Here is a 26091-nt window from a genome sequence, read left to right on the forward strand (position 1 = left end):
TTAAAACAACATAAATTTATTCTCCTACAGTTCTGGGGGTCAGAAGTCTCAAATCAAGATATCAGCCGTACTTCTGGAGGCTTCAGGGGAGGAGGTCTCTTGCTTTTCTCAGCTTCTAGAGGCTGCTTATGTTCTTTGGATCACAATGCCTTCCTTGTATCACTCCAAACTCTTGTTTCCACTGCCACATCCCTGTTACTCTTCTGATCTCCTGCTTCTCTTATAAGTATCCACACAATTACATTGGGCCCACCCAGGTAACCCAGGATAATCTTCCCACACAATACTCTTAGTTTAATTAAAGTCTCTTAGTTTAATGCAAAGTCTCTTTTGACATCTAAGGTAACATTCACTGGTTCTGGGATTGGGCTGTGGCTATCTTTGGGGTGTGAGGTAAGACATTATTTGGCCCACCACACCTTGATACCAGAGGTCACTGGTTACAGATGAAAGGTTAGATGTGGGGGGAGGGTGATTCTGAGATTTCAGCATTGGGATTTGAAATTTGGTCTTTTTGGAAAAGTACTCAAGTATTCAGTGAATGCAGAAAGTTGCAACAAAGAAATGCTTTCTTGGCTGCTAAAGAGACAAATACATGTTTGTACTGTATTTTTCTTTAAAAAATGAAAATTCTTCTAGAGACATCATAAAGATTCTTCCATCTTAAAAAAGAAATATTAAATGATTTTTAAAGGACAGTATTCAGATCTATGTACACAAATCTGTGGGGACTCTTCGCCTGGCAGCTTTACCAAGTACTTTGTTCAGTTTCCTTTAAGTTACCTTTATCAGGAATTTGAACTTTTTTTTAAATAAAGATTTAGTTATTTGCCAGAGAGACAGAGAGAGAGAGAGTGTGTGTGTGAGAGAGAGAGAGGGAGCATTGCACAAGACCAGGGTGTGGGGTAGTGGGACAAGCAGACTTCCTGCTGAGCAAGGAACCCAGTGCAGGACTCTATCCCTGGACCTCTGGGATCATGACCTGAGCTGAAGGCAGATGCTTAACCGACTGAATCACCCAGGCATCCCAGGAATTCAAACATCTTAAGATGGACCCTGAAAAGCTCCCTCAACACATGTGATTCAAGTATTATAAATACATGTCATCATTTGCATTCCAGAATATGTCATCCCAATATAAGTTTGAGACTTGTTTTGTGCCCTTAAATGATGAATACAACTTTTGAGAGAATCAGTAACTTTCAGTGCTTCCCTCTTGGCTACATGAATAACTTCAGGGAAACCTCTGGCCTTTCTTTTTGGTGAATTGCTGTATTGTGCGTGTTCCAGACACTCCACAATCTTTGCTTGGTATATTCTTAGCAAAGAAAACTTAACTTTGAATCCATAGAAACTGAATAAATCAGTTTTCAAAAATCATCCTGATGGCTCAATTCGATGTTCAACAATTGTTAAAAAGTCTATAATTTCAACCAGGCAATGAAGACTCACGGTCTGAGCCTGATTGAGGTTAAAGGATTCATCTAATTTTGAGGACCCCAGGCTTACATTACTCTTAATGATGGCACTCTCTCCTAGGCATTCACCTACCTCCAGGTACATAGCCTTTAAATAAATACCCGAGACTTGGTTTAGAACTCAAGGATGATTTATCTTCTCCATTCTAAGGACATTTTACTATACATAACTATGCCTTTTCCTCTTCCTCCTCCTCTTCCTCCCTGTCTTCCTCCTCTTCTTCACTGTGAATCTCTCATTATTTACCTATCTGGGATTGTACTTGGTCGGTCAATCCAGTTCCCCCTAATGAAATATCTCAGTCATTTTGAGTCTAGTCACAAATCTTTGGCTCTGTTAGTTACTTCACTGTCCATTTCTTTGTTTTCTGCTTTTCTTCTTAAAACTTGACTTTATTGCTGGGTGAAGAACATTTTCCTGTCTTTCAGCATCAAGTGAATTGCCATCATGGAAAAGAAGGCCAACCATGTCACTGCTCCTGTCACTGTGTAGGCAAGACCTAAGAAAAGGTTACTGCCTCCACTCCATGTCAAGGTGGAAAGAACAACTGATTTTTCTCCTCTAAACCTGGTTACTGGAAAATCTAAGACAAGAAGACCTGTTAAGGATTATTTCAACATTTCTCAGCTCTACCACTGTATATCCTAAATATATTAGGCTGAACCATATAAAATTGTTGTGTTTGTAGGTTTAAAAAATGGTTGAATATTGAACTTCATATTGTCTAATCTTTACCAATGTTGTATCTTCCTGGAATGAAATTAAGCAAAAACAAGCTTTCTCTCTACATAGTTGTAATCTATAAAAGAGATTCTGACACAAATAGATCAGACTGACTTACAGACAACTAAAAAAATGGACAAATATATTTAATTTCCTTTGGCAGACCCAAGGAAATGAAAAGAATACAGATGTGCTTTACAGCAAACCTAAATTTTTGTTTGTGAATCAGGAGACCCAGGGTAGTCCTTCATAACTAAAGTTTGAATTCCTACCTTGTAGAAAATTCTTCAAAATTAGTGAAGAATAAAAATAATGAGATAGATGGCAAAACATTTTTGGTGGGAAAGCTAAAGGTGGTGCATTCATTTGGGTTTTGAAAAGGCAAACATCCCTCATTGCTGGGGAGAATATGTTTGAAGTGGGTTTGCTATCGTTAGCATTTTAATGATGTCATTTTGATTATGCATGTGGCCTGAGGTTTTTAAACATCTGGTGCCTTTTGTAAACCAAACTAATAAACAAATAAAGGCTTCTCATAGCAACGGCACAGAACTGCAGCATTTCCCAGCAAAGCTCTTAAAAGGCCTCAAATCACTTGGCAACATGCGATTTAAAGGCACAAGGAAACTGGTTAGGAAACAAGTTCTCTCTCTCGTTCTTTTCCATCAAAATCCCTCACTGTCACCAGGTCCCTGCATGCCACCTTGACCCAGCTGTGTGTTTTCTCTTCTTTCAGTTCCATTAAGAAGGTCTTTTTCTCAGACACAGAACATCTTTTTCCCCTTAGGAGTGGTATAGGTGTCTGCTGCAGCTATGATTTAGTCCTTCTCCTTGCGTGGCAGCAAGGCCCTGAGGCAGGCTGGGTACTACTCACACCAGGGCTCTGCTCGGGAGGTGCAAGTGTAGGGCTGAAGCTCAGGGTCCAGGTTCTGCCTGCAAGATTTAGACTCAAGAGTCATCAGCATTAAAATAGGACTGTGAATGAAGTCACTCAAGAAGAGCTTGACTCCAGAGAAGAAACAGTGTCTCCTCTGTTTGGAACATGGAGTCCCTTATGTTTCCCTCAACTCAAAACCCCTGGGCATGCATGGTGAGGACAGCAGTAAACGATGGGCTTCTTTCTTCCTGTTTTGTGACGGTAACTCTACCTGCTTTACTGATACGGGAATCATAGACAAAGTTGGGATCAGAAGGTCTAATTTGGGAGACCACTGTCAAGCACCTTTCAATCTCAAATTGGGGGGCGGTGGCTTGCTGAAATCCTATTAAAAAGGTAATATTCTATGGTTTACTCTTAGATCTGTATGTATAAGGCTGCATAAGAGAAACAGGTCTGTGGCGTTCATTTTTATTTAGGGAGAAATGAAAATGAAGGAACTGAAGGCAAACCATACTCATCAGTGAACAAAAAGGAGGCAACAAGCTGAGAAGCAGAGAGGGTATCACATCAGTGGTGCATCTCTGACTGAGGAATGTCTCCCCACACCCTCCACCTCCCTGTCCCCACCTGGTCAGAATGGAGATGTCCCACACTCTAGGATAGGAAAAAAAAACGTGGAGTGGGGAACTAGAGCTCATATAGTCATTCACTTCTTCTAAACGATTTCTCATTCAAGCTCCCCGAGATGTAAAGAAACTACTAAGGCGGTAGACAGTTTTGTGGTAAGATCCTCTGGCCTGCTGGGAGTCCCATGAACAACTCCTACTCAGTGGCCCTGAGATTGTGTATAAATATATAATTTTTTTTAAAGATAATGTTTGGCTCTCATTTTGAAGTTAAATCTTTTTGTCTTTAAGTCAAGAGTTACATTTGTACTTTTGAATTAAGTGAAAACATTCAGAATCCCACATTAAAGCCTGTGTCTCCTAACTTGGACCTTATGTCCTTAACCAAGGCACTGACTCCTACCAGCTGGCTCGGTATCAAAGACAGAAGAACACAGTGTTTTCAGAGCAGAACTTAGAGCACACATCACGTGGGATGGATGGACTGCACCTGCATCTTGAGTCCAGGGCTCCCTTGGTCTATACTTTTGTTTAGATTAAAAGGTTCTACAGTGTCTCTCAATTTTCATTATTTTTAGCATATATTCTAAATTTACTGCTTACCAAATCACTCTCTCTCATTTCCCTGGTCTTCTACCTTATCCCATCCCTCTCTGTTACACGTCTCTAGGTCCACTGTATTTAATCTTTTGGGGGAATAGAAATAGTCCTTCCTTATTTACCTATCCCTACTTACCTGATAGTGCTATTAACTGTTATTCCTAAAAAAAATTTCTTTTAAAAGTACATATTTGATTATATATAAAGTGGAGACTAACAGTTCTATGGTGACAAGTGACAGCACTACCAATTAGAGAACTATATATTTCTTCTTTGTATACACAGATTAGATTGTAGAATCGAAAAGTACAAAACAAAATAATTCAACAACTAGTACCTAGACCAATGCTGATTTTTCTTGATCTTCAGGAAGAAGAGTGGTATAAAAGGATACTATATGTAATGTTAAAACTATAGTTACCAGCAGGCAAGCCTTCAGTAAAGTACTGTATGCGATTGAGTCGACGGTACAGTTTTTTGAAAGTGGGAAAGGCGGCTGCCCGCATCCACACAATGAAGTCATCATTGAGGAAGCCATTGTTTTCTGGATCCTCTTGATCTAGTTCATAGACAGGCTTCGCCCAGGATGGAGGCTTTGTGGTCCCTGTGGGAAGAAATCACTGACATGTTTGACAGAAATCATCTACACCCTTCAGTTTTCCTTAGAATAGAGAGGATGAAATAGTTTTGCTTTCTTGAGAAAAGAGAAGTAATAATTAAGACTTTAAAAAAAGTGTGTATGTATAAGCTACCTAAGTATGCAAACTTTAAAAAATAGTGGATTATAAAAACTCTAAGGAAATGTAGGGGAAATAGTGATGATTTGTCATAGGGTTACAATAGAACAGAATATCAAATTATATGTCTATTATTTGTTCAACTACATTAAATGCATATAAAGCACTGAAAAAATAGACCAAAAGGATAATAGTGGTTATATTCAGGGATAGCATCACAGGGACTGTCGTCATTTTCTTTAGCTTCACTAGCAATTTAAAGACAGGAAATTAAAATAAGATGTGATCATTTCATCTAAAGCTTGGGTAACAGGTGAAGAAAACAAATGACAACAACTGATGATGCAGCGGAACGAGGAACTCTTGCTCAGAGCAGATAATGTGCAGACTGAAAACATCACTGGCAATCTAGGAATATGCATCAGAAATTTCAATATATTTTGCATATGTTTTGGCCTAGAAATTCTACTTCTAGAAATTTATTCTAAGGAAATAATCATGTATGTGCATGAAGACTCTGTTAAATAGATATTTTCTGCTGCAAAGTGCTTAGAGCTCAAAGCTGGAAGTAAAGAGGATGAACTGATAAAGAGAAGGCAGAGAACAAAGATGTTACGAGCCTGTTTTTTTTTTTTCCCAAAGATTTTATTTATTTATTTGACAGAGAGAAGGAGATCACAAGTAGGCAGAGAGGCAGGCAGATACTGAGGGGGAAACAGGCTCCCTGCCAAGCAGAAAGCCCAACGTGGGGCTCGATCCCAAGACCCTGCGAGCATGACCTGAGCCAAAGGCAGTGGCTTAACCCACTGAACCACCCAGGTGTCCCAATTACAAGCCTGTTCTAAAGCCAGGAGGCCTAGTAGATTTGGGTGTTGTAGGACTGTTGGAAGCACAGGATGGAAGGCCAGTGCCAGGAAATGAGTCTGTTGAGTTTACTCTCCTTCTCATACTTCCCACTTTAGCATGGTGGGCTTGTCTGTCTCTTCCACTATACAGCATGCTCCTCACTATAGTGTCCTTTTTTCACTGGCATTTAGTCTAGTGCCTGGCACAGAGCAGGCATTCAACAAATGCTTGCTAAAGGAAAGAGTGACAGAAGATAATAAAATCCATATTGAATTTTAAAGAATTAGTCAATAAGAGAAAATTGCTTAATGAACTTTTTCATTCTAGAAAATTGGTTCTAGTAATTGCAGAATCCAAATGCAAAAGAGGAAACCACTCTTTCTCAACTCGATTGACTAAACTGTTTTCTTTTAAAAGAAACCTGTCCTGTTTTCTAAGCACGGGACTTGTAAAAGCAAGTGCTCAGTTTGGTTCTACTAATCTGCTTAAGTATGTTTGTACACTTAAAACTTCCTCTGGAAAAAATTCCTTTGCTGAAGAAACTTCCTCTGCAAATATTGTGGAGCTCAACTATTTTGGCCCTTCCCAAAATTTCAATCATTGTTGCTAGAAGAATTTTGATGAAAACTGAAATTGCCTCTGGTACCTCCACCGTGGACCTCACCCTGTCATGAGCTCATGTCCCAAGGTAATATGTCCTATAAGAAACTGACCTTCATCACCCAGGGAGCTTGTTAAAAATGTAACTTTAAGCCTGCTTTTCCTTACCAACCCCTGATCCCAGTTCATCCCATTTCCAGAGAGTATGAGAAGTGTGATTTAAGAGGCACCAACTTGCTTCCTTTTCCAAATTGGGTCATTCGTATTTATCCATTTATTCAACAACAAGCATTTCTGGATTGGTCACTATGTATCAAGCACCAGGGATAAAAAACTTCCTAATTTCCTCAAGGAATTCACAGGCTGAAGAGGGATGACAAGTATTCAAATAGATAATTACAGGATAATGTGGTAACTTTTACAGTAAAGGTAAAAACGAAGTGGAGCAGGAGATGAGAGAACACCAAAGACTCTTTGTGTTGCAGGCCAAGGTTATGTGGCAAGACAAAATAAGAGAATGTTGCCAAGTTCCTTTCAAAAACTAGGGATTCAATTATAGATACAGTGATCATACGTGCCAGTTGTCTAAGATAGTCCAGCATATGTCTTTTGTCTGTTATCCCACCTGACTTAGCATTTATCCCAAACAAATAATGTACATATAATTTCATCCTTCCACCTTCCAGCCATTGTCTTAGCTAATAGTGTGCGAAATACCCATGTGCAGTGAATGGAATGCTTACTTTAACATGTGATTAATGAAAGATAACCAGAGATCCTTTCAATCAAAACATAGTATATTCCTGTGATGCCTCCCAGCTGCTTGACACTCCAGCTAGTTAGGTCATGGCCTCTGTGTTGACCAATGAGACACAAGAAGCTGCCAGCCTACAACTCAGTGGGATCAGTGGAAAATTATAGGTTATGTTATACACACATGACATAGTGTGGGAGATAGATGCTGAATGTCTTGCTGGGTGTACATTTGAACCCTGTTGCAACTGTGGTTTTATCACTTATTATAGGGTACAAATGTATAACTATTTTATTGTTTGGTATCAGTTTTTATTTGCTAGGAAGTCCTTTTAGCTGTAAAGAGCTAAAAAATAAAGCATGTATGTTTAATGTAAAATTAAGTACAGTTTCTTGAGAAAGTTGATGAATGTGAAACTTGCAGTGCTGGTTGACAATTACCACACAAAGGAACCATTGTGATGTCAATGACCAACTGAAAATTAAAAGACATGAGTCTCCTGAAAAACATCAACATCTACTTCAGAGGTTTGTGGTTATTTTTAGAAGTATATCCGACAATGCTTTGCCTCAGGTAGCTACAGAAGGTCCATTTCTTTGTCATTATGTGAGCATGACTTTTCATTTAGATCAACTGAGCTTCCCTTTAGTTTTTTTTTTTTGGTGGGGGCTAAACAAAGGAAAGCTTTAATGTGTTGCCTCCATTTGTTCTTTCGTATAAAAAGAAATTTGTACACAAATAAATGAGTCCACTTTCACATCAGTGTCTTCAAATGCTTCAAAATAGAAAAATCAGTTAATTATAATAATTGTTTGATTTTTTTGGTGTGACTTTTCATGCAATCATAGCAAAGCTTTTTGATACTCAGTCTTGAAAGATTAAAAATTCTAACATAATAAATATTGCTATAAATTCAGCTAAAAAATGAAAAATCAAGTGTAAGTTTTTGGTTTTGCGGTGACAGCATAAACACAAATTTGGTGGAGCACAACATCAGAATAAAGATAATGTTCTTGATAAATTGAGAAATGTACAAATCAATGTACTTTAACTTGGTTGTGGTAGATACATAATGTGTCACTATATCCAAACAAGCTACAGTATTTTACTAATTAAAAGAAGAGCTGAGGTTGTGCAAATTAAATATTTTTGTATATTCACAGAGAAACTGAACTGTAAAATTTTTACAATAAGATGGATGATAATTAAAAGAAACACTTCAGGATGGTAGTATATGTGGTCCATCTTTGCTACGCATCATCAACCAGAAATGCTTGAGCCTTTGAAGAACTAGTTTGTATATGAAATGATGTGTCCTATAATTATCCTAAATTTTTTTGGTAAATGAGCCTCTAACTTTGGGTTGAATTTTAGTCAAAGTAATTTAAAGATTTTAAATGAAGTATCCAAAATATGGAATGCCAAAAAACTTAGTTTTTGATTTAGTGAATTGTAATTATTGAAAGACAGTTTTGCAAACAAGAAGATATTAAAATTTACCCCCATGAAAACAATGGAATAACTGAACATGTTATATAATGAGAGTTCAAAATGTGGACCAATTTAATTTTTAATTCTACAATTATACTTCACAATGTTTCAATTCAGGTAAAAGCTCTTTTCATGGAGCTCCTATTTTTAACTGGATTAAATTTTTTCTTTAGAGTGCCTGGGTGGCTCATTTGGTTAAGTGCCTGCCTTCGGCTCAGCTCCTAGAGTCCTGGGATTGAGTCCCACATCAGGGTCCCTGCTCAGTTGGGAGTCTTCTTCTCCCTCTCTGTCTTCCCCTCACCCTTGCTCATGCTCTCTCTCTTTCTCTCGCTCAGTCTCTCTCAAATAAATAAATAAAATTGTCAAAAATTTTTCTCTACCAGAATGAAACGATATTAAGATTTTATAGCATCTAAATTTAGGAACACACTTAGAAAGATAAGAGATAGAAAAAAATGTGAGGTAAAAAGACAGTGCCTATGAAAATATTTAGGTTATAATACTAGCATATTTCAATATAAAAAAATGAAAATGAAAATATCCTCCATTTAGTAAAATTGGCTATGAGCATAATAGGTACCTCAGCACCTATAGCTACCTTCTCAGTTAAGAAAATAATTAGAGTTAAAAGAGAAGAATCAATTAAAAGGGCCAACAGTATCAAATTGATTAACCATAAAGTTTTTTTTTTTAAAGATTTTATTTATTTATTTGACAGACAGAGATCACAGGTAGGCAGAGAGGCAGGCAGAGAGAGAGGAAGGGAAGCAGGCCCCCTGCCAAGCAGAGAGCCAGACGCAGGACTCGATCCCTCGACCCCGAGATCACGACCTGAGCCGAAGGCAGCGGCTTAACCCACTGAGCCACCCAGGCGCCCCAACCATAAAGTTTAACTTCAAAAAAGACTGCAGATAATTCTGTAAAATAATTAAAAATATTTTAATAAATTTTAAAAAATAATAAAAAGAATAAACTCATTAGAAAAATACAGGGGCATGTAATGAAGACAAATAAGGCCAAGAAACTGATTAAAATTATGTGACTGTATATCCAGAATAGTAATTCTGCTTAGGTTATCTTTTAATGTTTTAATAATAAAGTCATTTTTTTAGTTGGCTTAGTATACACAGATATGTTATTTTAATTTTTGAAATAGTTGCCTTTTAAAGTAGTTTGTAAGGGCACCTGGGTGGCTCAGTGGGTTAAAGCCTCTGCCTTCAGCTGAGGTCATGATCCCAGGGTCCTGGGATTGAGCCCTGCATCAGGCTCTCTGCTTAGTGGGGAGCCTGCTTCCTCCTCTCTCTCTGCCTGCCTCTCTGCCTACTTGTGATCTGTCTGTCAAATAAACAAATAAAAATCTTTAAAAATAAATAAATAAATAAATAAATAAATAAATAAAGTAGTTTGTAATGGAATTATTGTATAGGTTCATCAATATGGTAATGTCAATTTACTGATTAATAAATTCAAATTTAAAATAAATATTTAACTTTAGTTTTTCTAGTGCTCCCTTTTCACTCTCAAAAGTGCACGAGCTTAGACAACAAATTACATGGTCACCCTAATTACAAATAAAGCAACAATTTTCTTAAAACATTGCTTTTTTCCTAATGTCAACTGAAAGGAACCAGGGCACCCATCATTTCATGTTTCTGATAGGTACGTGATGGAGATGTCCACAGGGAGGGGAAGTCAGAGCAAAGGGGAAGTCAGCAAAAAAAGTAAAGAAGGAGGTATCTTAAACATTTCCTCACACATAAAAACTTGAGAAAAGAAGATTTAGCTAATATATGGGTCTTACCTGCAAATGCGATAGAAAGATTTTTGGATCTTGGATTCTGAAATTTGACATACTTATCTGTCCACCATGTAATTCCACTTCTTAGCATTGGGACTTCAATAGGTATAGAGGAATTCAGGTTGTATGAAAGAATAATGGTATCTGTAAGGAAATTAAAAACTGTGCTAGAGATGCAAGCAAGCATTTTTGCTCCACTTCAAAGTACAAAACCAGACACAGCTGAAAAGTAAACTAGGGTTTTAGCAGACTCTCAACATGCCTACATGTAATAGATGTTGGAATTAGAAAACTATTCTCTTTCTTGCCAAGGCCCCAATTATTGGAAAATACTCTAAAGCTCCATTGAGCTCATGTTCCCTAACTACTTCAGATCTCTGGTAAGGGAGAAGTTATTTGCAAATGAAATACGATAAGTCAGTGGATAGTGTATACACAATTTCTTTTCTTTTCTTTTTTCTTATTTTGAAATGCTACTCAGTTGCAGAGGTGATCTTCTGGACATTTAGGTTATTACTGCTTATGAAAAGGCACACCATGGAGACAGGAAAAGTCACCTACCATTGAATATGCTGTTGGCAATAGCACCACAAGGAGCGATTGGAGTCCCATCATGGGACCTGCTAAATGGAGCACAGGTTCCAACATCCTGGAAGTAAGATGATACAGTAAAAAGAAATGCTTTGGTAAACTCTCTTAGAATGTTAAAAGTGAGAACACTGGCAATGTAAATTAACCCACACTAATAACAAGATTGTGGACTGCTACCTGTTTTTCCCAGATTTCTGGCTGATGTAGACTAGGAAATTTTTGAGTTTTGGAGGTTTTGTGTGTGTGTGTGTGTGTGTGTGTGTGTGTGTTCATGTGTGTGTGTGTGTGTGTGTGTGTGTGTGTGTGTGTGTGTTGTGTATATTTTTTTCCTTATTAACAATATATAACATACCAAATACATCTGCAGGAAGGAACTTACTTTGTGGGCTCAGCTAAATATCACACTAAGGCTACACCCAGAATATATTATTAAATCTTTTTTTTATTGAAGTGTAATTCATATTCTGAAAATGATACAAATTGTAGTGAGTCTATATATTAGGTGACTTATCACAGGGGATCCATCCACCTAACTACCACAATAGATTTTTAAAAGAGTGGTGGCAAAAAAAAATCATCTGATTATCACTTTCATATAATAATCTCATTATGGAAAAGGTTTCCTTCTAGGGTTTTTGTTGTTGTTGTTGTTTGTTTGTTTGTTTGTTTTTGCTAGCATGCTGAGTATCATTTATCAAGAATAAAAATTTATACTTCTAAGAGTGAAAGGGTATTTAATTAAACCAAAGGCTCTTAATCAATCAAGTAGAGCTTGATTTCCTTAATTTCCTTAACCTTGGGTGGAGTGAAGTCCCGAATTACAGGAAGGACAATGGTAGATATACAGGGAACTGGACTGAGACCAAACACTCAAGGTTACTATCAAAATGGCTGGTGCATGAAAGGATAACCATTTAATTGGACAAGATTCGTAATACTGTTCTGAAGAGGGAAACTACTCCTCTCATTAGCAGATATATAGAATACCCAGCCCATTCATTTTATGCAAAAATGAAATGAACATTCTGTTTTATAAAGCTTTAGATTTTTAGTTTATTTTCTGATAACCTCTTTTAGACTTAAAGACCCACCAGGTTTTTGTTGTTTTTGTTTTTTTTTTAAGTATTTACTAAATTAACTAAAGCCTAACCTTTAAGTCTGTACCCATCAGTTGGCTATTACTTCTGGACAGAATATATCGATAGAGATTCTGATAGAAGCCGTACAGTTTGTAGTACATATAAACATTACCCTGTAAAAGGAGAAAAGCAAGAAGAATTAACTGGAATATTAATAAACATGGACACAATTTTTAGAATAAAAATTATCACAGAAAGAACGAATAGGAACTGGAAGTTTCTTTATATCAAGCAGAAACCCAAGAAATTATTTTTTAAAAATTGGTGTTGGAAAATCCTTGTCTACACAGAATTATTAAAATCACCAAATAACTTATTTCCAATGTTTTTGTAAGGGCTGCTGTGCTTCCGCCGTGAAAAAATCTTAAACCCAGATTTTGTATTCTCAATATATAAAATTGATGCTACAGATTCCATTATTTTCTAACAATACCAGGAAAAATGCTTTGCCCAGGGGTTGTGGTAGGCATCAAAGTAAATTATTTCAAACGAAATCCTTGAACATATTTGAAGTTGGGGCCATCCGGGTGCATGTGAAAGGCATGAGATTGCTCCTTGTAGTTTGGCTCTGGGGTCTTTGTCTTTTTATCCCCAGAATCTAGCACAGTACCTGGCACACAGTGCTTGCTCAAGAAATGGTGAACCATTTGTTATGGACCAAAAAAAAAAAAGAGGGAATAGAATAATTCATGGATCTGAAAGAAAGGTGATTTTCACCTTGGCAATAAGTCACCCTGTTGCCATGAGAGATGGTCCTTTTCATCTATGCTATCCTATGAGGCTGTCTAGTCATAGGCTACCATCATGCTTACCTTTACGGTGACATAGCAACATTCTCCAGGCAGACTTGATACAGATCTTACTAAACAGCACATATAATGCAAATGGAAATGCCCAATGTGGCTGTTTATAATTAATATATGACCTACCTCCAAAATAATGAAGGCCTGCATCCAAAAAGATGAAGGCCTTTATTAAGTGCTCCCCATATGTTAGCCGTTATATTCCGTGCCAGAAATACAAATGTATTCTTTTATAATCTCTGGGGTCAATTGATTCACGTATACCATGAAAAACTGGCACTTTGAAAAGGCTTCTGGTCTCCCCCTAAGGACATGTAAGAGGATGAATATGGAAAATGTGAGCTGGTACTCAGGGCAGGCTGGAAATAAAGGCCATGGTAAGTGTGACCATTTACAGAAAACAACAAAGGCTTAAGAACTTAGTCACTTGTAAGAGAAAAGTGTCTGGAATACCAACAAGGGGAGATGTTGGGTCATGACAAAGAGGCAGGCTGCTACATCATAAACAAGAGACCCTGGGTGTGAAGGCATAGCGGGAATGACTGATTACATTTCCTCACCCAACAAGGGAACCTCTACTGCTGACCCATAACTACAGAAAATATGAAACCCACAGAGTGGAATTTACCGTACATTTTCTTGGAGGCTAAAAAGAGAATTTCACTTACCCAAAGTGATACATTCACATAAATTACAAAATAAACAGGCAGAGCACACTCACACCACACCAGGGACAGAAGTGTTTTAATAACCTTTTTTTTTCAGTGATTCTTTGTCCCAAATTTAGCTTAACAAGGCCTCCCAGAGCATCATCTTTTTTATTGGTCCTAGAGGCACAAGGCACTCTATGGTGTTTCTTCTCTTTAAATTCAGTGGCACTCTTGTGCAGGATTCCTAGTTTAAGGCAGTCTTGTGTGAACTCATTGCCTAGCATGTGTGCTGTGTGCTAACTGGTGAACCGAAGGCTCTGTGGTTGCACTAACTAGTTTGGCTGGATTTTTATGAGAAAGTCTTTGCCTGAAAGGAATGGTTAGCAGCTGGTAACATTTATTTGACTTTAAGGTTTCAAAGTACACAGACAGATGGAAACTGAAACCCTTAAGATTCGATCTTTTGGATTTTTTCTTTAAAAATGTAAGTACTCTGAGCCTCCAACTCTGTCACACCTTGATTTCAGACTTTTGACTTCCAGAACTGTGAGAGATTAGTTTTCTATTGTTTTTAGCACCCCATGCTTTCCGGCCAAAATTAGGCAACACTAATTTTCTTTTTCAGTTGAAGTATAGTTGATACACAATGTTACATTAGCTTCAGGTGTACTACATAGTGATTTGACAAAGTCTAGACATTCATTATGCTGTGCTAACCACAAGTGTAGGTACTGTCTACACTAACAGTAACTCAGGATGGTGAGTTGAGGAAGGCAAGAAAGGGCATACCTATAAAGAACTAGAATTTTGACCTATAAGGACACACACATAAAACCTCCCTCACTGACTTTATGCAGATATTATTTATAATCCTAGTACAACTCAGTAATTCCCTTATAGTTTATATCTCACTTACTCACAAAATTGCTTAGCCCTAGCCATAATCAATCTGGATGTATTCAGAATATTACTAATGCCAACATGTTTTCATTTGGGATCAAGAGAGAAATAAGAAAAAGGTCACATAAAACCAAAGCTTCCTAGAACATAAAGCCATATAATTTAGCACTTGATCTTTCCTCTGTTCATTTACTCTTCCAACATTTTCTGAGCACCTACTACATAAATATACTGTGTTATGCACTGTGGAGGAAGCAGAGATTCATATGTTCATTCAACAAACATTAATTGAGCACCTACACTGTGCCAGGCATTGTCACAGGTGCTTGGGACACGATAATGAGAGATAGACAATAAACAATACATATCATAGACTATTAATTTATTTGGCAAATTAGAAGGTGATACGTACTACGGAAAAATTGAAATCACAGCAAGTTAACAAGGATCAGGAGTAGTACAAGAGTGGGGTGAATAGACAGTTTGTAGTGTGAAATAGGATTGCCACAGTAGGCCTTATTGAAGTGAAGGTTGGACCAAGCCCTGAAGGAGATAGGGCAGTTGGCCAAGTGAATATCCGGTACAGGGGGCAAGGCAAGAGAACACATGACTAGTTGAATGAGTGAGGATTCCAGTGTGGTAGGAGTGGGGTTGGGGGAATAGAATGAAGGTTTAGGTCAGAGAGGAAATAAGAAGCCAAATCATGCAAAGCCTTGAAGGGACTTAAGCTTTTTCACTGAATGGAAAGAGGAGACATTGCAGGGGTTTTTTTCTTTTTTTTTTTTTTTTTAAGTTTATTTATTTGTTAGTAATCTACTCTCAGTGTGGGGCTTCAACCCATGACCCAGAAATCAGGAGTTGCATGCTCTTCCAACTGAGCCAGCTGGGTGCCCCCACTTCAGGGATTTTTGAGTAAAAGAATAACATACGACTTCGACTTTAAAAAGCTCACCCTGGGGGTGCCTGGGTGGCACAGTTGGTTGAGAAGCAGACTCTTGGTTTCTGCTCAGGTCGTGATCTCAGGGTCGTGAGATTGAGCCCTGTGTTGGGCTCTGTGCTTGGTGCAGAATCTGCTTGAGAGTCTCTCTCCCTCTGCCTCTCCCTTCTCTCTCTCTCAAATAAATAAATCAATCTTAAAAAAGAAAAACTCACTCTGGTTGCTATGTTGAGACATGGATAGAAGCAGGGAGACCTGCTAGGAGGCTATTTCAGAAATCTAAGGGAGAGGTGAATATAGCATGGAGCTGGGTGGTAGTGCAAGAAGTGGGAGAAGTGGACAGACCCTGGATATACTTTGAAGGTAGAGCCAACAGGATGGATTGGATGTGAAAGAATAAAAGGAATGACAATGACTACTAGACTGTTGGCCTGAGCACTGGAAGGATGGAGTTGTTTTGTTTTGTTTTGTTTTAAAGATTTTCTTTACTGATTTGACAGAGAGAGAGAGAGAGAAAGAGAACACAAGCAGGGGCCACAGGAGAGGGAGAAGCAGGCTTCCCATTAAGCAGGGAGCCCAGTGATGCAGGGCTCGATCCCAGGACCCCAGGATCACGACCTGAGCTGAAAGCAGATGCTCAATGACTGAGCCACCCAGGTGCCCCTAGGACGATGGAGTTGTTTCCAACTGAGATTGAGAAGTCTTTGGATGGACTGGGTTTTTTGGTAGGGGCAGGGAGTGGTGCAGTGGATAAGGGAGAAGTGGAAACCAGGAATTCAGGTTTGGAAATGCTGAGCTTCAGATATCTATTAGATATCCACATGATATTAGGAAGGCAGCTGGACATACAAGTATGGATTGGGAAGAGATGTTTAAGCTAGAGAGATAAAATGGTATTGGCAGTAGATGGCATCTAAAGTCTGGAGGTAGATGACATTTTCAAAAAAAGTGAACACAGAGAGAAGACTAAAGACTAGGACTAAAGTGCTGCCTATCTCAACGTAAGGAGTTTGGGGTAAACAGGAAGAACAGCAAAGGAACCAAAGAGGCAATCGGGGGCTAGGAGGAAAACCAAGACAGTATAGTATCTTGAAAGCTAAGAGAAGAACGTATGTTGAGGATGAGGGAGTGATCACCTGTGTCCAGTGAGCGACAAGGCACTAAGGTCTGACTGCTGAAACCTGACTGAGTAGATTTAAGAGAGAGTGAGAAGAGAGGAACTACTGCCAAGATAGACAATTCATTTGAGATTTCCTGCTAATGGGAAGTAAGAAATGGACAAATAGCTGGCAGGGAAATTGGGAGAACAGAAGAGTGGTTTGTTTGAAGAGAAGTGAAATAATATGTCTGTAAGCTGGGAATGATTGAGTAGAAAGAAAAGCTGATGATATAGGAGAGGACGGAACTGCTGACTTAAGTCCTTATAAGGGCAAGAAAAGAAGGCATCTCAGGACAGGTGGAGATAAGCCTGCAGATAGGAACAGGGATAGTTGACCTGGTAAAGGAAGGGTGTGGGGAAGGTTGAGCGTGTAGCGCATGCACTTTCGAGTAGGTAGTTGTGGTGCAACATGTAAAGCATGGTCTCTATCCTCAGGGAGGTTCCTATAAGTAGAGGAAGTGAAGCCACAGGATATTATTCTACAACTGATTATAATAAGTTCATCGGAAGAATGGAAATTGCTCCCAGGATATGAATGTGGGCAAATTGTTGCTGGAGAAAGGAGTGAAAAGGAGGGTCAAGGAATGCCCAGGGATGTTAGGGTTTTAAAACAAGTGGCAGTGAGTGGGGAGACTTTCTAGGCAAAACAATAGCAGAAACAGAGAGAGTCATATTGTGGGAAAGCAAGTTGGTCTGCTGGCTAGAGTACAAGGTCTCCTTCTTCCTCTCTCTTTTTATGAAAAGGTAGCTGGCCCTCAGGTGGTTGAAGAGCAACCTGAAAGAGTGCTTTTTTGGGGGGGCGGGGAGGATGGTGAACTTATGTTGCAAACAACAGCTGGTTTAAAGTAGGGGAAGCCAACGGCAAATAGGTAGCTCTGATACTGGACCAGGAGGCCCGAACTGAGGCCATGCCAAAGAAAACAAAGAGGACAGGGTGGTTGCAGAGATGGATTGAAGAACAGTGTCCACACATCAGAGGCTTAGATGAAAAAGGAGTTGGCAGGGTAAAGTCAAAGAGGAAAGTTTGGAGTCTTGGTGATGGGATCTTTACCAGCAAGGGAAGTAAGGAGGGTTTTCCAGGAGATGATGATGAGTCTCATTTGGGGCCAGCTGAGTCTGAGGTGGAAGCAGGGTCTTGAGGTGGGAAGCTCAAGGGGAACGCTCAGTGGGATGCTCAAGAGAGAGCCTGCCTATACTTAGATTCAGCCCAGGCAGAGTCATCTGAAAGGGAGAGAGGGCGATCGACCAAGTCAGAGAGGAGGACACTGTGGGGGGAGAGGTGTGGAGTCTAGAGGACAGGACAGGATCTTTGAGGAGTTGAAGGGAACACAGTTTTTCATTTATTTGGTTGTCTTGACTACCAGGTAAAATTGTGGAGGCTCTGAAAAGATGCCTCTGGGGTCTCCCACTATAGGGACAGTAACTGAGGGATGACCCCAGCTATCACTGCTCTGAAATCATCCTGCATTTGCACCAAGGCCATGCTGTCCCTGGTGCTCTCAATGGCTGAGCGTGGCAGGGATACTGAGGCAGACTCCGTCAGGGATTCTCTGTTGGCCTTGCCGAAAGTTCCTAAAGAATACACTGGAGTCCAATACCTTTCTCCCTAACTTCCTTCCTTCCTTCTCTGCTTCCCCTTTCTTCACAGGGTCAGAGCTGTGCTGTGATCTAACAGCTCTTCCAGCCTCCTCTGGCTCTCTCCCCATTTTCCCTCACAGGCAGTTCCCCCAGTAAATCTCTTGCATGTCTAATCCTGTCTTGGCAACTGCTTCTCAGAGGACCTGGACTAACATAAGACTTTAATCAGCCCAAGGGCAGGGACTTCTTTTAATACTTCTTTCACATTTCTCACAGTGCCTCACAGCCAGGCCAAGAGTTGCCTTAGGGATTAGGCAATTGCAAATGTAGAATGACTTGAGGGGGTGGGGAAAGGGAGGATGGGGGAGAATCCCAGCAGGTGTGTGACCCCTGAGACTAACCTTGTCCAAGTCACTTAACCTCTCAGCCCATTAATTTTCTCACTATAAAATGGGTGGTTAGGTTCAATGGTCTCCCCTTGTGTTGACATTTGGAATAGAATCTGATTGATATTAAGAATTATGTTACGAAGTGGGGTAGGTAAAGAGTCTGGAAACTTAGAAACAAAGGAGAAGAATAACATTCCAAAATAAAAAAGTTGGGGGGAGAGTCGTGCATGAACTCGACACTTTGTAAGGTCCCTCACCAGCACTCTGTTTCATTTTTTGTATTTTCGGTTTTGGAAAGCTCTTGGTGGAAATCAAGAACTTACTGCCAAGTGTGAGATGGGAATAGATCAGTGTACAGCTAATTGAAGACTCTTGAATTTCACTTACCTGCATTGTCTCTGAAAGGTAAAAGGGAATAGAGCAGGTGCATTCTTTGTCAAAATTAGTGGCATCTTCTCGCAGTTTTGCACAATTTCCACAGATTTTTGTGTATTTAATCTATCAGGCAGGCAAAAGAACAATTATTAATTAAAAATTACATGAGTTCATATTTTAAAAATCAAGTCCTGAGTCCACCTGTCTTCACGCTCTGTGTCAAGGGCATGGACTCTGGGACATGAATGAAGGATAATCTCCACTGCTGGGCACAAAGTGTTTCCGGAGATGCTTGGAAGGAGTGGGCCCTTCTACAGACTTTCATTTTCAGACCTGGCAGTATTTTGCCACTGACCTGGAATTCAGTGTTTCTATTGTACATTTATGCAACTGTTGAGATGTATGCTTGTGTCTCCATCATAAAGAGGTGTCATTAGGAAAGTATTAGACAATGACTCACAAGAACTGGGTCTACAGCCTGAGGCTAATCAGCTTTATGGGGAAGTCACTTCACTGTTTTTCCATTCTATTGTATGGAAAATATTTATACTAATGAATTTTTCTACATAACATCTAGAGGAAGTTATTAAAAAGGACCAAACACAGAAAAAGAAGGGCTTCCAAAATGTAGGGTTATTGATATATGTGGAATAATTCTGATTTTAAAATATTGTCATATTGTGTTTTTTAAAAGTTAAATTCTGTTTAAAATCGTATTGTGGACTCGTTAAAAAAAGGGTGCTGTGTTCCAAACGAGCAAATCCCATGAGCTCTGGTTAAGAGCCTCAGTTATGTAAAAATATAGCTGGAAGAAGCTTAAGGAAGGAAGGCTCACAGAGGCTGTGCACTTCCCCTTCTGCTCTTTCCTCACTGTGCTGAAGAATAATTAGATTATGGGAATGGGGAAGAGCAGAAAAGCAAGGAAGTGGCCTTCTCCTTGATAAACTGCCAATGGGATGTAGGATTCTTTGGGAGGGAATACTAACAAGAAAGATAGCATTTTTTAATCCTTGCAAACCACTGGGAGTTTTGAAGCCAAAGAGCCAAAGTGTTAGCACTACATTAAAGATTAGCCAAAAAGCTACTTAATTGTACGTAGATCCTTATATTTGTTATTATTTTATATATGTATGTATGTATGTATGTATGTGTTTTTAAGTCATTCTTTAAAAACACAACAAGGCGTGAGCTATTATTTTGGAAAATATTGATGTGCTGTGTGTGAAACTGCATTCTAAATTTTAAAAAGCTTTAAAGAATAGGGCTGTACCATAACTGACCCCATACTAAACTGTGACTGAGGAAACTAGGGTTCAGTTCGGTCAATCTTTGACTTTGATTTAAATATTTAATCTCAGGGCCCACATTTTATTGATCAGCATCATTCTGTCTAGCAATTAATTGATCTGTGAGCTTGCTGTTGTAGTATTCATTCTACTCCATGGATTCCTGTTGGATTTCTATTAATGCAGAATGAGGAAAAAAAATGTGTTTCATGAACAAATGATCAATGAGTAGATGATACCTAAGGTTGTTTTTTTTTTTTTAAGATTTTATTTATTTATTTACTTATCTACCTATTTGACAGTGAAAGCAGGAACACAAGCAGAAGGAGTGTAGGAGGAAGAAGCAGGCTTCCCGCATAGCAGGGAGCTCCATGTGGGGCTCGATCCCAGGACCCTGGGATGACCACCCCAGCCAAAGGCAGATGCTTAATGACTGAGCCACCCAGTCACCCCTCTAAGGTGTTTTCTAGTTCTAAGTTTTATGTGACAGCCAAACTACAGAACCAGCCCAAGTGTCCATAGACGGATGCATGGATAAAGAAGAGGTGAGATATAAATATAATGGAATATTACTCAGCCATCAAAAAGAATGGCAGCTTGCCATTTGCAATGATGTGGATAGAGCTCAAAAGTATTTCTTAAAAATTCTATGTATTTATTTATTTATTCATAAAGAGTGAGAGTGGGGGGAGGGACAGAGGAAGAGAGACAGAGAATCTCAAGCATCTCTACTGAGCTCAGAGCCTGATGCAGGGCTTGATTTCACACACCTGTGATCATGATGTGAGTGGAAATCAAGAGTCAGACACTTAACTGACTGAGCCACTCAGGCACCCCTGGAGCTACAGAGTATTATACTAAATGAACTATGTCAGTTAGAGAAAGACAAATACCATATGATTTCACTCATAAGTGGAATTTAAGGAACAAAGCAAATGTGCAAAGGAAAAAAAAAGAAACAAAAAAACAGACTCCTATTAAGAAACTGGTGGTTACCAGAGGGGAGAAGGGCGGAGGGATGGGTGAAATAGGCGACTAAAGATGGAAAAAATAATAAAATCAATAAATATTTATTTATGAGGAAAACATATCTATGATCTACTCTCGTGAATGACTTTGTAAACCTATAGCTCTAAAATGACAGGAAAGATCACAATCTGTTTGCTCCTCATAGAAATTTGGAGAGGCAGGAACAATTATTCTTGCTCAAAGGGAACTGGAATAAAGTCACTTCATCCTTGTAGCCCAAGGCAAAGTGAGAAGAGGAAAACCACTTAGAACTCTTCTACTAGGTCTGTGCTTGATCACACCGGCCTGAGGTATGCACTTCATCTTATCACCCAGTATAATGAAATACGTCCATGTGCAAAAGAGGATCTCACTCTCACAGTGGTTTCTGGCTTTCTTGTATAAAAGCAACATGTCCTATCCTAAGTGACTAGGAAAAAGGTCAATTTGAAAATATCCTTAACATGATAAAAATCATTCGTGGAAAGCTGTTTGCAGAGTGGCTAGTGAACTGTGGAGTGAGGTTCCCTTCAAATGCACGAGGTGACATCATTTAGCAATGGCTGCCTCTTAATGAAGGCTGCACTTCACAGTGAGTGAGGGTGGATAACTAGAAGGGAAGAAGCAAGGGAAGGGGGGGAGGGAAATCAGAAAGAAAGGTGTTGGTGAAGAAGAAAATAGAAAAAGCAAATGGGATGAGCTGTTTGTGGAAAAGGCAGTTTAATTTTCTCTTGCCATTTTTCATCTGCTATTTGGTGGACCCTGGTCATTTAAATCTCACACTGGAAGACTCAGAAGGACCTAGGGCCATTTAATTCCTGGGGAGATAAACCGCTGAGAGTTGGTAGCAGAAAATATAAGTGGAAAGGCATTAGAGCAGCGTGGTTTGGTAAGAGGAGTGGGACATGACATGGTGGTTTCCTCTTTAAAGCCCTGTTTGCCCTGATCCATTCTTCCACTAAGTTTGGGCCCATTATGTACTGGGCAGTGTGCAAGGAAGGGGTTGTGGATGTGGTGAACAAGGCAGCCATGGCTGAGCTCTTTGCTCTTACCACACACGGCCTTAACTACTCTATCATTAGCTCACTGAGGGCAGGAACCAACTCTTACTTATCTTACTCATGTGCAAACTCTCAGTCTCCAGCAGAATTTAGTTAATATTTCTAAGTATCCTTAAGAGGCCAGAAAGATTTGGGTTCTTGGCTTTCCTAGATTAAAATAATGATCTCAGAGGGAGTTCATGTGCAAAGGGAAAGACACAATGCTTGAAAGTGGGACAAAATTGAAGACCTCTTTGTCTCTTTACTTTTTTATCCATATGATTCACAGGCATCTGGCAGTCATTTGACCCTGCCTCTCCTTCTCCTACCTCTAACAATCCTTGGTCAGTTCTCCAGCCAGCTTAAAAAGCTTCTGGGTTTGCCAGGCTCCTGTAAATGATTGGCTGAGCAGACCAGCATGAGAGTGAGTGTACTTAAGAGGAAGTAGGAATGAATAAAGCCAACACACAGGCAGCCACCATCTGCACTAGTTAACTGAAAAAGGAATGTTCTAGTCTCATTTATCGAGGGGCCGTGTTCTCAAACTGACCACTCATTTATAGTCCCCAAACTGAAAATTCTTAGAATCTACATTAACAATGTAAGATGGGACAAACCTCTATTTCCTTGATACTCTTTGCAGACAATATAAGAATGATGCCGACACCAAGGCAGAATACTCCTGTTGCAAAAAAGCCAGAGAGGACTCCAGTGGCTGTGAGCTGTAGCCGGTAGGCAGGCAATTGCTGCTGCTTCAGGGCAGAGTTGTCTGGCAATCGGGACTGACTTTCCTCAGATGTCCTCTTCATTTTGGCCCTGCAGGTGACTGAGGTATACTTTCCAGGCATTTAAAACATTATTACACATAGTGATACTGCATAATGCTCATACAAAATGAAGAATTACATGAAGTTTCCTTTTAGTTGCATCTACTTCCCAGAATTATTCCTTAACTGAACCTGATATTCAGCAGGATATAACACAGCTCTCTTCAATCAGCCATTGGTATATTTTACTTTAGGCTCAAAAAGCGTGTGCTAAATGCCATGCCCAGGAGGAACAGTCCCCAGCAGGGTCTGCACAGACCAACAACCAGTGACATTGGGAAGTAGTTATAATGGGCTATTTCTGGGATGTGGTGACTAATTCAGGGCAAGCCCTTCCTGAAGGGGGAGCATGGATTTATCTTTGAGAACTTGCCTAAAGCCTTGGAGATTAATACAAAAAATAAAAGTTAGGGCTATCAGCTTTTTTCCAAATGTGGCTGCTTCTAACATAAATATAAACTAAGTTGGAAGAATGCTCTCAGATTACAGCTAACTTTGCTACTTGTGATAATGAGGAAGAGGGAAGCAAACTGGGATTGTGGAACACAGATGTCTAATCACAGCAGCTGCCAATTTTTTCATCCATAAGAAAGACTCCAGTAGAAAGTGTTCATTAAAAACATCTCAATTAAAAGTTCAGTATTGCAATATGGTATTATTGGTTTGGTTTGGGGTTTTTCTCATTTATCAGAAATCCCTTAACATTTCATTGGACTGTTAATAATTTCTTTTCTTTAAGATGTATTTAAGGTACAAATTTAGGATTTAAAAAAAAAGACAACTTCCTAATCTTCCTTTTTTATTAATATTAGGCAGAGAAGCCATGCTGGATTATTTTTATTTTTATTTCATTTTATTTTTTAAGGGGAGGCAGAAAGAGAGGGAGAGAAAGGATCTTAAGCAGGTTCCACACCCAGCAAGGAGCCTGATGCTGGGCTTGATATCATAACCCTGAGATCATGACCTGAACCAAAATCAATCAGATGCTTAACTGGCTGAGTCACCTAGGTACAACTTGGACTATTTTTATATTAAAGAAGGCAACAACTTTGGCAGGTGTACCTAGTTTAAAAGAACACAAAATAAATGCAAAAACTCATACTAGATGGAATCCAATTCAGACTCGAAGCTTTCCACTTGCAAAACTGAGAAAAGCAAATGCCGGGGGAAATTTTCAGCATATCACTTGAATCTGGCTTGGAGACGGTGGCAGGTATGGCTGCTGGTATCAGCTTTGTGAGAAGATGGCAGTGAACACTTCTAATTCACATCTATTTGTTTTACTAAACAAACACGGACAAGAACTTAAAGGCAGCAACAGCTTACAAGATTAGATTAGATTAGATACGCATGGTTGGCCTACAAAATAATCAGGTACGTTTGCCACCTAGGAATTTGATCCAACATTGCGTGGGATTATACTACATAGATAACACCTAGCAAAAGGGCATTACAGTAACAAATCTGTAAGAACAGGATTTCTGAAGCTTTTTATAAAACAACAAAACCAAACTAACCCAAATCTCAAAGTAGGAGAAACTTTCATGTAGTATATTAGTCAGGGTTCTCCAGAGAGACAAAACTAATTGGAGGTACGTAAAGAGATTTTATTAGAATGAATTGGCTCACGTTGTTATGGAGGCTGGCAAGTCCAAAATCTGCCAAGTTGATGTCTTGATTTGAGTCTAATGGCCAAAAGGTGCTGTAAAATCAGGAAGAGCCGAGGTCCCAGTTTGAAGACTATCAATAGGAAGAGCCAATGTTTCAGTTGGAATCAGAATTCTTATTTGTGTGGGGGGGGTGGTTTGTGGAGGGTGTGTGGGGGTGAGCAGTGTCCACCTTTTGTCCTATTTAGGCTTTCAACTAACAGGAAGAGGCCCACCCACAAGAGGGAGGGCAATCTGCTTTACTCAAGTCCTCCCCTTAAAATGTCTACCTCATCTAAAAACACCCTCATAGAAACACTCAGAATAATTTTTGCTTGACTGTCTGGGCTACCTGTGCCCAGCTGACATATAAAGTTAACCATCACAGGTATTAAGTGAATACATTTCTGAGGTAACATTCCTAAGAGATCCAGATCTCACTTTACAGGCGCTTTTATATTTACATATTTCTCTTCTAAATAAATATACTTCAAGGATACAGATATACTTCATATACTCTGTTTTTCAAGTTCCTAGAACTGGGTTTCCTTACCCTCAGCACTACTGATTAATATTGTGGGCCAGATAGTTTGTTATTGTGGGGGCTGTCCCCTAGGATGGTAAGATGTTGAGCAGTACCCTCGGCCAAAGGATACTACCTACTAAGTAACAGCCAGTCCCAACTCCCCACTAGATGCTAGCAGTATCCTCAGAGTTGTGACAATCAAACACATCTCCAGACATAGCAAATGGCTCCTGGGTGGGGGGCGGGGCGCAGGGAGGCAAAATTGTCCCTGGTTGAAGATCCACAGTTCTAGATTGATATGGATATGACAACTTACTAGCAGTTGTTATATTGTGGTATCATGAGAAATTTCAGAGTGTGATTTTTTTTAAGTCTTTGCTTTCATTTCTCTCTAATGTTGTGTAGTAGCTTTCCCAGGTATTACCAGACATTTTCTGTAAATCTGAGATTATTTTAAAATAAGGTACAAAACAATTAAGATAGTTGTAGTTATATTGTTATCTTCCATATATTTGCCAAGTGCCACATACACCCACAACTCTTTCTATCAGCACTACTGCACCCTTCACACTAGTACCAGGCTTCAGTTTAGGAGTCTGTTCCACGAGTACTGTCATATGGAAGCCTCAACAATCCTAGGAGGGATCGTTCCCATTTTGCAGCTCTTGAAACCAAGGCTCAGAGAGGAAAGTGGCTTGGTTAA

The 26091-nt window shown here is 39.4% G+C and overlaps 1 protein-coding gene across 1 annotated transcript; it reads right to left on the reverse strand.

The window, feature by feature from the left end:
* Positions 1-26042, reverse strand: LOC131825203 (cell cycle control protein 50C-like). The gene is made up of 7 exons (XM_059164366.1): positions 24846-26042; positions 23007-23205; positions 19068-19178; positions 12276-12377; positions 11096-11183; positions 10538-10678; positions 1-4912 (listed from the first exon to the last, which is right to left on the reverse strand). The coding sequence occupies exons 2-7, from the start codon at positions 23196-23198 to the stop codon at positions 4674-4676; spliced, it is 873 nt and encodes a 290-aa protein (XP_059020349.1). The 5' UTR covers positions 23199-23205; positions 24846-26042; the 3' UTR covers positions 1-4673.
* Between the last annotated feature and the right edge of the window lie 49 nt (positions 26043-26091).

The sequence above is a fragment of the Mustela lutreola genome, chromosome 2, assembly GCF_030435805.1.
Source record: "Mustela lutreola isolate mMusLut2 chromosome 2, mMusLut2.pri, whole genome shotgun sequence".
NCBI lineage: Eukaryota > Metazoa > Chordata > Mammalia > Carnivora > Mustelidae > Mustela > Mustela lutreola.